The following is a 13,014-nucleotide window of genomic DNA, read 5'->3' as shown; positions in this document are numbered from 1 at the left end:
CATCCAATACCTACTTGCGATTAAAGACTAACAAGAGTGGGCCGTAGGATTTTCTTAAATTTTCAGTATGTTGAGATATTTTTACATGTATTAACATGTAAAGTTTTGACCTTTAATAACCTCATTTTTGTTAGTGATATTTATAATGATTATCGATATTTGACCACAAAATCGTAATCGTTGATTATCTAGCGAATGAGAGTGTGTTTAAAGAATCAGCCAATTGATGCCCGAATTTTGAATAACGATTGAAAATATCTTAATTTTAATTATTAAATTTTTCACAAATCATTATTAAACTTACTTACGGTAAGAAATATTATGTTCTATTATGAATAGAACTATGATAATTTTTTTTAATTATTCGTAATCGTGTTCGCTATCGATAGTTCATTAATAGTATTTTCATCACTAAATTTACGTCCGTCCGATATCAGTCAAATAAAATTAAAAGCTATAATTATAAATAAAAGAAAACATCATCTGTTTGTTTATTAGAAATTACAATAAATGTGTTTTACACATTTTAAAAATTACAATAAATGTGTTATTAGAAATTACAAAAATTCTGACGTAAGCGTATTTTAACAGGTGCAAGAGCGTTGTACGGGGCGGCGGGCGTTGACTCCCATGAACCATAGACAAACATATCGATTCGTACTATTCGCTTTTTTTGAACATTTCTAATGGCCGTCTGGTGTAGTGGTAAGTGACATGGTCACTACACAAGGGGGTCGCGGGTTCGAATCCCGCCAAGGGAAGATATTTGTATGATAAACATAAATGTCTTTTCCAGGGTTATGGATGTATATTAAATATATGTATGTGTATAATAAAAATCTTACATTTATATCCGTTATCTGGTACCTGTAACACAAGTTCTTTACGAACTTATCACGGGACCAGTAAACGTGGCGTGATTGTTAGTAAATATTATTTATTTATTTAATTCATCTCAACACTAGTTCGTTTTTTGGTAATTCTAAATTTGAGTATACAACTTCTTTTATGATATTTTCTTGGAGTTTTGAAACGCTCCGCTGTATGCTAAATTTTCCCGATGTGTAAGAATTTTGCGTAAGTCGTGAATTTTGATCCATTCACATATTATATCTTATTCAGATTAGCTAGGTGACAGGTCAGGTCATTATCTAGACATCTATTCAGTTCAATCAGACACTAATTTTATATTAGATCTTATCTGTACGTTACTGAAAGCCGCATCCAAATTGGTCCAGGCAAATGCGGTGTGAGTATTATTAGCATGCATAGAGAAACAAAAAAGTTATCTTTAAGATTATTTAGTAATTAATGCACATGTTTCTAAAACGTTAAGTTGGAACAGTGATTTCAGATGAAATGTGCAAAAAACTCAAGTGCTATGATATTTTTAGTTCAATTGAGGTTAATCACATACTCGTTCCGATATCTTCGAATTCAAGTATATATACTTATATACCTTCGAATTCAAGTATATAGGTACACTTATCGACCTATTTAATTTTGCATGTTGTTATCCGAAACACCAAGAAAGTTTTGAGCAAGCAATCGTAATTATAAAACTACGAATCTATAAGCACTGCGTACTTGTGAATTTCAGAAGAACTGATAATCGATGCCTCCAATGAACACTAGTCTAACTCCAAATTCGTAGGTTTACAGGAGGAGCTTTTAAACGAAAAAAGTTGATAAAAATTTTATTACTGCAGATATATTTATGGTTTTTTTCTTGTGTAACTAGCTGATTTACTCTTGCTTCGAACCCCATCAATAAAGAATTTTTAATACTTTTAAAATAGTGAAGCGATTTGCGTGAAAAATGAAATTTTCAAAATGTTGAGTTAGAGTAGTTGTTCATTGGAGGCATCGAAATAGCATTGACCAATGAAACTGCATCCTATTCATTGAGAGAAACGCACGTTGGACCACGGTCGATCTTCATTAATATTAATTCATTGCTGGACATAAATTCTGATTATCCGATTCCAGCCGACCGTTTTGCAACATACATTGCTCCATCTGGATGGGGCGCGCGCTCCACAATCCTTACTCGAGAATTCCTCCAGCAATTGTCGGTTCTAGAGCACACTATCGTGTGGCAGCTTCACGCTAACTACAACGACAGTTGGCATACTAAGAGCACCAATACTGTCGCGTTTTTAAAACTTGCGTCATTACTTGGTATCAACTGTTGAATTGACCTGGTTTTTGCGATACCTATCTATTCCTATAGCAACGCATCTACATTCCATTAACTATTCCGTTATGGAATTAAGATTTTTTTTATTGCTTAGATGGGTGGACGAGCTCACAGCCCACCTGGTGTTAAGTGGTTACTGGAGCCCATAGCCCTCAGGTATAGTTACAACGGTTGCTCCATCTACCCTTCAAACCAAAACGCATTACTGCTACACGGCAGAAATAGGCAGGGTGGTGGTACCTAGCCGCGCGGACTCACAAGAGGAGATTTCGGTTTCATATATCAATTTAGGCCGCATAATTCCCATCAGCGTTTTGCAAGAAGTGAACTGCTCGTCTGAATGGTAGATAGCTTTATATACTTTAATGCATCCAAAATATACCTCAAAGTACCTAAGAAAAACCTCAATTCTTAACTATGTATAACGCTTTCAAATGCATCGCGAAGTACCAGAGCGGCATGGCTCACGAGCGGTTGCGTTCGCGAATTACTTTCACTCGCTATCCCCGGGCGCTGACCGACGCCGGCGGGGTCGTCGGCCGGCGAGCGCGGGAAACGACTCGCCGCCATCGCGCCATTCAGCAAAACGCGCGCGCCGCCATGTTTACACAGATGCCCGTCGACCCGCCGAAACGCGTTGCATCACTTCCGTTTGCGTTCCGTTCCACGCGCTCACGACTATGACGTTCCGTTTTTAGTTTTATGCGTTTAACACAATCATACGATTACGTAAGGCAATGTCCGTTACGTGTTATCGCATTGTATATGACGACAAGTCTAAAAATACTTTGATATGTAATTGTGTCTTAATTTATAATGTGCGAGGTAGTAGAATGACCTGAACAATTACATCGTTACTATTATTTATCATTACGACGTAAATAGATATTGGTAAATACAGAGACAATTCAGATGTTTAACAGTCAGAAACGACTTTGTACTGTCAGCTTATTTGAATGTTTTTGAAAGAGTTATTCATCACCTTTTTGACATGTTCATGGGTAAACAAGTTCACGCCACACCTGGTTTTAAGAAGTAACCAAATGCCATAGACATATAGGCAGAGTACTGCCACCTGCCTTAAGGCATGATGTCGAGATGTATTAATGACACCCTTTATCGTTCTCATAAGACCACTGTCAGTCGGAAGTACTCAGTTAATAAAATATGCATTCTAGTTTGTTTGTATTTAGTATGTATATATTTTTTTCTCAAATGTTGGTATCACCGAATATATTCAAACTACGTACGCCAAGATACAGCAAAAGCGTTATCGGTCATGGATCTTTTAAAAATTAGTGCAAAATTTACCAATTAAGCTATCGATAAGAACGTCACAAGAACTAAAAACCGATTTTGAAAGGGTTTTTCTTCTTTAGATTGATAGAAACAACCCAAAATATTCAAACTTTTGCGTCAAGCCCAGATGAATTAGTCCTAAGGTACTGCTTATTTATGCCCAAAGTAATCGTACATATAGCATATAAAGGCATTTTGGCCCTTGAAGCGAAATTCTCACGGTTGCTCATCAAGAATCACGGTATGTCAACGACCTATAGTACGGTGCAAGCGAGACAACCACAAGATACCACTAGCGTGGAAAGCTGTTATGCAACGTACACACGCGAAAGCAACGTTTGCAAACGACGGGTTTGAATTATCTAGATGACTTGCTGATTTATGCACTCACTCACTTGAAGTGACCATGGTCAGTCCGGGGACTAAAATGCACAATACACTGATAAATTGGTTCTAACACGTCATGCGACTTAGTGATGAGATTAAAATATTTTCATACACAAGTTTACCAGTTTTATCTGAGTCCAAAATTCATCAAAAGTCAGTTCTCAACTTGCCATTACCGCTTAGTACCTTCCAACCTAAGATACTTATTTTTGTCCATATATTAAATTCTTATGTATATTTCAATTTTATTCATTAGATCAGTAATTTTATCGCCTTTAACACGTAACTTTTAATTTTGTATTATTTCATAATTATAAAAAACCGTGTCAACAAAAATGATTTCTTAACCATATTTGCATTTGAATATAAAACTTTATAAATTGGCTTCGAATTGACTAATATGAATATTATCGAATTGAATATGAAACGTTTCGCTGTAACTTTCCAATGCAACCCAATGCTTCTAAACATCTACTTTCAATAAAACCGACGCGATATTACAGTCACTTTCTAAGATAAACCCATTAGATGCAAGCGAGCAATTGTTTTCAATTGCAAAACAATATGGACGTAATTATACTATTTACAATCGGAACTTTACATTGTAATGCTTGTACAAACTTAACGAGCATTCTTATGTAGCTAGTGATCATAGTTCGGTAGAGGTGTACCAGTTTCTCTATGACCCTTCAGTAGTGCTGAATCTTAAGTACTACACTAGATTAACCCATAGACACAGCCTACGGATTTTTTAATATTTTTTTTCCTGCTTATTGGGTGGACGAGCTCACAGCCCATCTGTTGTTAAGTTGTTACTGGAGCCTATAGACATGCAAAACGTAAATACGCCACCCACCTTGAGATATAAGTTTTAAGATCTCAGTATAGTTACAACGGCTGCCCCGCCCTTCAAAGAGGCTATGCCAGCGTAACCTAACGTGTAGGTGAGCTCTCTGGGCTCTAACCTGGGGGCATTGCTAGCACTAGCCCTAGCAAGAGCAGTGCTTCGCAGAATCTACCACCGGGTCGTAAACGCAACCCACTGAGAAGATCGGGCGAGAAACTCAGTGGGCTGTATCTGAGGGTTAATTTGCTCGTCGAGCCCTTAGTCGCAAGCGACGGGTTCGACGAGAACGGTGACCGGTGCTTGAAGTACCTAGAAGCACCGTTAGTGGATCGGGAGGATCCGAAATGACGTGTTTTGGGCGACGTCGACTGCTTTCCATTCTTTCCGCAGGATCGGGAATGAGAGAAAATGCATTTCAAAGGCAAACATCGACAATAAATAGATTAAGCATGTTGGTGTCTTTTTTTTTCAAATTGAACACTTTCATGTTTTTTTAAAAATCGATACCAGTTTGAATGGCCAATGTCGTGAATTAGACGTTAAATAGTATAGTGTCGTCTTTATATTAAATGTCACGCGATTGCGTGTAGCTATTTAACGTTTTCATTAAACAAATATAATTTGTGCCGTAATTATAAATTTAATTTTTATCGTAAATTAAGTTTAATTATTTTGCGATTAGGTTTCTTATTGGCATATTAATGTTCGCAGCGTCGCGTTGTAACATTTTCAAAAGGTCTAAATTTAAATTTAAAGTTATATTCACGATCATTTTAGAGAATACTCATATTTTAATTAATTTTTCCGCTTTGAGCCTATATTGCATATATTGCTATATTGCAGTGATGATACGTCAGCCTCGGGATTGTCGGGCTGTCGATAGCACGTGAGGTTGTAATCCCAATATACGTTAGTCACTTAACTAAACACGTGTCTTCATAATCCTTGCCCGATATAGAGACTCAACACTCATCTCACTACAAAGCAAAGGTTACTTTAAACTTATGCTTGGAGTGTGTTCACGAGTGCTCACCGTTGACCTGTCAGCGAACGTGTTGCGTTGCTAACGCGCCATTTCGCGTAAGCTAAATTCTTCAGTTTAATGAAATATCGGCACACAATTATAATAGTTTTATAAAATAACAAGGCATTACGAGTTGATTACACAAGCGAGACCTCCTGGCTACCAGGTCACGGGCGGCATGCAAATCAACTGATGCTATTGTTGATGAAATAATTTTAAATCAGGCACGGTATAAATTTTCATTATGTAATTTATTGTTTGTATGACTTATCGAAGAGTTTAAATAATGTATTGATTAATGAGAATAGAAGAAGACAAGGACCTGAGAAGATATGGATGGATTGCGTGAAAGACGATATGTGTAAGAGGAGAGTGAGCGAAGAAATGGTATATGATATATGGAAGGAGAAAACGTGTTACGCTGACCCCAAATGTCTGGGAGAAGGATAAGAGAATGATGATGACTAATTAATGAAAATCAACGCGATATTACCTTTGCACGCAATATTTTCGTTATTTCGAATAAGTATTCCATAAATTTGGCGATCAAAAACGACCGATGATTATAATAAAATGAGTTTATTAACTTATCTAAGATTGATCCCCCGTGGAATCCATAGCAACCAGACTGCGGTTGCCCCTGTCCATTTCACGAGATATCGTGCACAACAAGTGTACGAAACTTTAAAAATTAGTGTATTGTCATCGGTCCTCGATAAATCTACAAAGTTTGAATGAAATCTGGCCGTTTCAAGTGGGTCAAAATCGCGTCTAAAGGAGTCAGTTACAAACATACAAACATACATACAAGGTAAGCTAATATAAAGCGTGTAAAAAACAATCTAAGTAAGTTGTCAAGAAATCAATGCTTTAAAGCGTATTTACAAGGTGACTCAGTGAATATGTGAGGTGGATTGAGGCGTGGGGCTGACGGAGAGCCGGGAGAGTTCAACAATCTTAGTTGACACAGAGCCGAGCGTTCAACGCTCGGCCTAGACTGACCTCGGTGTGCGTGACCTAACCTGACTTCAACACTCGGCGACACCTCACAAAACTTCTAAACAACAAGACACTATTCGCAATATTATTAATACATGAAACAAAAACTTTGTATCCCTTTTTACGAAAATTGCGCGAACGGGGGAATATGAAATTTCCCACACTTATCTATACTAATCTATATCTATACTAATCTATATCTATACTTACTAATAATATTATAAAGAGGAAAGATTTGTTTGTTTGTTTGTTTCGAATAGGCTCCGAAACTACTGGACCGATTTGAAAAATTCTTTTTCCTTTAGAAGCCGACATTGTCCCTGATGAACATAGGCTACTTTTTTATAATTTTTTTTTTATTTTTTTTTTTGTTTCATGTGTGTTTTAATGTTTCCGAAGCGAAGCGAGGGCGGGTCGCTAGTAGAGAATATAGAGAAGCAGTGCAGAATGCTAATTTTTTTTTTAATTATTCATCAAAAATACATTAAATCAATAAAAAAAACATTACACACACTACCGTGTATTTGACACAACACACACATAAATATACTCTTTGTTTATTGGTGGTTTATTGTCAATCAGTAAACTTGTGTTATTGTTTTATAGTCTGGGGTCAAATTGAGAATAGACTAATATTATTTGTCTTTAATATTATTTATCTATAGTGTAGGTAGTTTTGGCAAAATCTGTGATTTTACAAGTTTATTAGTGTTTGACAATAGAACCATAATAATGTTTTAACTTATAATTTTAATAAGTTAATTATAGTCTAATTTCAATGACTGCGGGACCACTAGTTCGCAATAAATATACCTATAGTTTTATGTGTTTAATAAATGCGCAAAGGGCGGAACGGCACTTAAATTTAAGTTTTGGGTGATTATGAAATAAACTTGTATTGGATTAAAACCGAAATCATTTGTCTGAGGGTGGGGGCATAGGGTGCGACACCACAATCTTGTCTATTTCTGCCAGTTTGAAGGGCGGGCTAGCCTTCCCAAAATATAAGGAACACTTCTATCGTATATCAGCATGCGTATGCTGCCCGGTGGCATTGAAAATTGCGATGAGCCCGGAGCTGCTTGATGCCGGGTGGGAGTGAGAGCATTTGTCCATTTACTTTTTTTTACACATGATCTCTAAATCAATTAAAAGCTATTTCTGGTCATTCGGATCATACACATGATCAATTTGAAATAAATGCTCCATTGAAACATATTATATACTTTACAGTTTTTACATAAATAAAAGGACCAATAAGCAAATTATTGTTAGTACTTTTAATTATGTTAAAACCAACAACTTGTAAATTCAATTTTTTTTTATAAAGAAATTTGGCTCCAACACCTTTGGCATTGATTTTGCCATGCACAAAAATGACAGGTGCTTAGAGAAAAAATACTAAATACAAATGTGTTTTATCAGTTTTTCCATATGCAATTCTGTGATTTTAAGAACAGCACAATGTTAGACTAACTACTTTAAAGACATATACTATGAGCAGATAAAAATTTACATGAATATTTACATGTTTAGAATAGACTAAAGTTAAGAGAGAATTAATAGGCCGGGTGATGCCTTTGGAAGGATATCATAAAGAGGGGATACTATATTGGGGCAGTTGAAGAAAATACAAAACTCAATTATAAAATGCTCTAACTCAAATACAATGACAGCCAGAGAAGCAACACACATTAACATGACAGGCATAATAACATCATTAAGGATTCACACTCTTCGCTATAGTAAGGATTTTCCTGAGAAGGAAAATATCCTCTGAGGCTCCATACAACAAGGGCAGAAATATCAGAGAGAGATGTAACATGAAATAGGTCTTAGATATGGCCAAGTTAGAAACCCAAAATAGAAAAAACATAAAATTTTACATAAATCAAGAGTTTTTCTCTTGATTTATGTAAAATTTTATGTTTTTCATCTCATTAAACTGAACTTCTTGTGTGAAGGTCACGGTTGACATGTGATCAATAATTCAATATTCAGAAAACCATGACTACCATAGACAAGAAGAGTACAAGACAAGTACATAGAGAAGTTTAGTGAAATGGTCAATGCCTCTGCTGTTGAGTCAAAAAAAATTAGTCGATTTAAATTAATTATCGAAATACCTCTGTACTGTGCAAAACGTGCTCGATTTTTCTCTTCCAACAGTTTTTCTTCTTCCAGTTTTAGCTTGAGTTTTTTTTCTTCCCTCTCTTTAACAATACTTCCATACCCAACGGGTAATACTGAATCGTTCTTGAACGAAGACATTAACTGTTCTAGATTCTCAAATACTGGTGCATCTTCCACTGGTATTTTACTCTTTTTGGAATACAATGCCTTTATTGGGTTGAAGTTGGAACTGCAGGCACTAACTTCTGATTCAGTCGTTGACATATCTGAGTTTTTATCATCAGTCTCAGAAATTTCTTCTAAAAGCAAATGGTTGGCTCACTATAGTAATGTATTAGTACTATGCAGCATAAGTTACGGTTCGTGGACTGAAATGCAGCTTATAATAGAAACTACAATTTTTTTTAGTTAATATACTCGTATTCTACTAGTATAATATACTAGTATTTAAAAATAATAGCAGTAAGGTTTAACAAACAATTTAATCAAACCGCATAACTGAATAATGGATTAGGTAAATTAGATAGATAGAATAGACAAGACCCATCTCAAAAAGAGGCATTTTTACTTTCATTTTCATTTCATTAAAATTACATTCATAGTTAGATATAGAAACAATGTCAATAAAAATAACAGGTATATGTTAATTCCGTATACTTTACTTTTAGAAACATATTATTGACGAAAAACAAAATATTAAAAATATAACCTAAAAATTTACCTTCTGAATCTCTTGCTCTATGCGGTTCCACGTTAATTTTACTGTCAAAACTTTTAATTTCTTTACCTTCAGAATACTGTTTCTTTGTACGGTGCTCATTTTCAGTTAAAACTGTTTTTTTGTTAGAATGTAACACTTTTTTTGACTTTAAATTTGTAGAGCTGCCAGTAGTCATCTCAGTTTCAGATGTTGAAGACTCCGAATTATGTCTTTCGGACATGTTTCTTCTATAAAACGAAATGTTATGAAGTGTTGAATTAACCTTATTTTCAGAACCAAAACAATAACAAAGAATACAGGTTAAATTTCTTTTTTTTGGTACAATTTTTCCTTATTAGGAAAGGCAAGGGGATCTAAGCCCATACAGCCTTGTCTGTTCTATATAATTTGTGAAAAATTACACATGCTTTTACAGATTATACTAGTCAGAAATTTAGATAACTGTCAAAATGACCTTCACTAAAACTCGTGTTGTAGTTCTGCACTCTTTTGCTAGATTAAATAAAATTTAGAACAGTGACCATAAATAATTTAAAAAATGTACAAAAGATGTGATGGATTTTTCCGGAACAATTACTTTACGGAAGTCATCGAAAGAAACAACGATTAAATGTAATACTGAGTTGCGTGTATAATTTTCCGACGCAATACTTAGTAATAGACCGTATTATTGAAGGTCCTTCCTTATGCACCATGATTTCTAGAAAATATTTTACATATTTTAAATTAAATCAATTAAAAAACCTTTTCTGCGAGCATTATTATATTTATTTTTTTAGTAGAGCAAAATGCCTGATTGGGGATCAGTTAAATATTGAAACGAGTTCGTGTATGTTCGCTCGTCAACAAAACTTGAAGTTTCTCTAGCCATTTGTAATAGGAAGTAAATAATCCAAGGCTGTGTAATTAATATCTCAATGGCCAAAAGTAATATGAAAAGTTGACGTGATTGCGTTTTTAACTGAATGGCATTGAATATAAATTAAATGCAATTTTGAAAGACAGAAGAAAAAGAAAAACAAAATACAAAAGAGAATCACAGTGCACTAATAGATGGCGCTGTAATAAATTTTCAACTCGTTCAATGTTTTCTTAGTACAGGTGAAAAGAACGATTTTAGAGTCCCCCTCATATTGAGCTCTAGTTGAAACTCATAGATTATAACTAAGTACATTAAATTCCGCGGTAATGTTAAATGTACAGTCAGAATCACGTAATTGAGACTGCGATCAAATGTCACAAACTGAGAAACAGAATGATGCGATTTCCTATAGTGAGCAGTATCGTTCATCCAAATCAGCCTTTCCCAAAGTGGGCGATAACGCCCCCTTGTGGGCGCTGCAGGCCTAAAGAGAGTAAGAGACCCAGAAAAAATGGGGGCGTTGTGTAGAGGCTTGGGTGGTGATTTGTAACTTCATCTAGGAGGACTCTTAGACACCGACTCAGCTCTCGCTATAGTGGTTTTTAAATAGATGAAAAAATGATGCCGCTAAAAAATAATTCATTCTCAAAGTGGGCAGTAGACAAAATAAGTTTGGGAACCCCTGATCTAAATGATGGTTTTTTAAATTTCGTGGAAGGTTAAAAATGTTACACAAGCAAAGAATGAAACTGTTTTAGCGTATTAAGATTAAAAATTGTTTTTTTGCAATCTGCCGCCATATCGTATCTCGTGCAAGACCTCAAGACCTATTTATAAGCTATATATGATAATGACAATCGATGGGGCACAAAAGTACTGGAGTGGAGACCTTGTACTGGACGTCGTAACCCAACGAGCTGGACCGATGACCTGGTCAGTTTGGCTGGTGGGGCTGGATGCGAAAGGCAAGAGACCGAAGAGAATGGGGTCCATTTGAAAAGACCTACACTCAGTATTGGGTAGAAGGGTTGAAGAAGAGAGAGAGAAGAGAAGTGTAACTCGTTTATTTTGAGTGAATCTCAAAATATTTGTTAATTATACCATTAGAACTCCACGACATTGTTATATTTTTAATGCTAATTAAATTATATTTTTACTGAGATAAAATTCTAATAATAACTTAGTTAAAGCAAAAATTCTATCACATAATTTAAATTTCAATAGAAACTAACAACTACCGGAAACTATTTATTTTTGGAGCTAAACTTAATAAATTAAATACTATAATAAACGAAAGCTAAACTATAATAAATTCAATATTAGCCTTTAAAATAATTGTGGTGAGAATTTGCATAAACCTTAGAATTCACATACCCAATATCTACACGAACGATCAACAAAATATTTCTAATGTGATCTTGCTGACTAATTTTTAATTATTGCTAAGAATTTCAATTACCTAATCATTGTATTGTCATGAGCATCGTATAAATGCGTAATTCGTTTATTCTCGGGAAAATGACTGTGTGAAAATTAAAGATACGTGTCAAATACATTGGTAAATTAAATTGGGTTTAATTAAATGTATATTTTTTTGCTATAATGATGACATATAATATACATAAAGTTGGTCGCGTGCATAACTCGGCCATCAAGCACGCAGCGCGTTCGCTCGCTTCGAACCGACGCCGCGACGGCGACACACGCAACAGACAGAAGAAAGTGCACTAGGAAACGTTTTAGAAAACAAAAGTTATGATTTTTTAACGTATCACACTCGTAATTACAGTGAAAGACGAGCATTGTTCGTGTTTTTGCGAACGAATACAGCCCACCTTTCTTTGCGTTGCGATCTTCCGTGCATTGTGAACGCCGCTTTGTATTGTTTTACATTATTACGCAGGCAAAGTTTTTGTACGAGGTCGTTGAGCCCGCTTCTACGCGTAATAGTCAATTATGTTAAATTAAAAATCGGCTCATCACTAATGAAGTACCGTGTTGTTTTCTATTCGATCATAGATGGCGGTGTATTAGCGTCTCATTGACTTGGGTGAGCTCTTAGCGAAAAATGACATAGTTACCGATATGTTTATTTAAATATACCCATAAGAACGTTTATTTGGGTAAAATATCAAGTTTATTGTTTTTATAATAGCGTGTAATGATGCAAATTTCCGTTAGATGTCACTGTACACTGTTTTAACAAGCTTCCCTTTGTTTTCAGAGCATTGTGTGCGCGGCGTGCGGTGCGTAGCGCCTCTATGCTGTGTCGACGAAGGTTCGACATACACCGGGACGTCGCCAGGTGAACTCGGCGCATTGTCGCCATTCTCATAAAGTAACCTTTACAATCCAAAAATACGCTGGTGGTTGGAACCATAATCCTTGAAACACGCTTCACTAACTGCTTCAGAGATATAAAATTTATTAAAATAATATTTTATAAATACTTATTTACTAATGCACTTGATCGGTTTAATGAGTGCTTCCATAATACATTTATCGAATTTAAACTACTGCCGTAACCGATTAGTTTTAGCTG

At 35.4% G+C, this 13,014-nt stretch overlaps 2 protein-coding genes across 13 annotated transcripts in view; one reads left to right on the top strand and one right to left on the bottom strand.

The window, feature by feature from the left end:
- Positions 1 to 9,989, bottom strand: part of LOC101739180 (U7 snRNA-associated Sm-like protein LSm11) — a 52,609-nt gene extending 42,620 nt beyond the window's left edge. Inside the window, exons 1-2 of one of the 2 annotated variants that reach the window (XM_004928645.5) lie at positions 9,611 to 9,989; positions 8,883 to 9,188 (exon numbers count right to left, since the gene is read on the bottom strand). In XM_004928645.5, coding sequence (XP_004928702.1) covers positions 8,883 to 9,188; positions 9,611 to 9,830 — 526 coding nt within the window. In that variant the 5' untranslated portion in view covers positions 9,831 to 9,989. The remainder of the gene's footprint in view (positions 1 to 8,882; positions 9,189 to 9,610) is intronic. The other variant, XM_021349511.3, reaches the window with a different exon arrangement.
- The window catches only part of E74 (transcription factor E74), a 266,595-nt gene that overhangs the window by 109,178 nt on the left and 144,403 nt on the right, over positions 1 to 13,014 (top strand). For 6 of the 11 annotated variants that reach the window (XM_038015611.2, XM_062672340.1, XM_062672343.1 and 3 more), the window contains 1 exon segment: positions 12,697 to 12,777. The gene's annotated coding sequence lies outside the window, so the exon portion shown is untranslated. 11 annotated transcript variants of the gene reach the window in all.

The sequence above is a fragment of the Bombyx mori genome, chromosome 15, assembly GCF_030269925.1.
Source record: "Bombyx mori chromosome 15, ASM3026992v2".
NCBI classification, from domain to species: Eukaryota; Metazoa; Arthropoda; class Insecta; order Lepidoptera; family Bombycidae; genus Bombyx; species Bombyx mori.
This window is presented reverse-complemented; position numbering and strand designations above follow the sequence as displayed.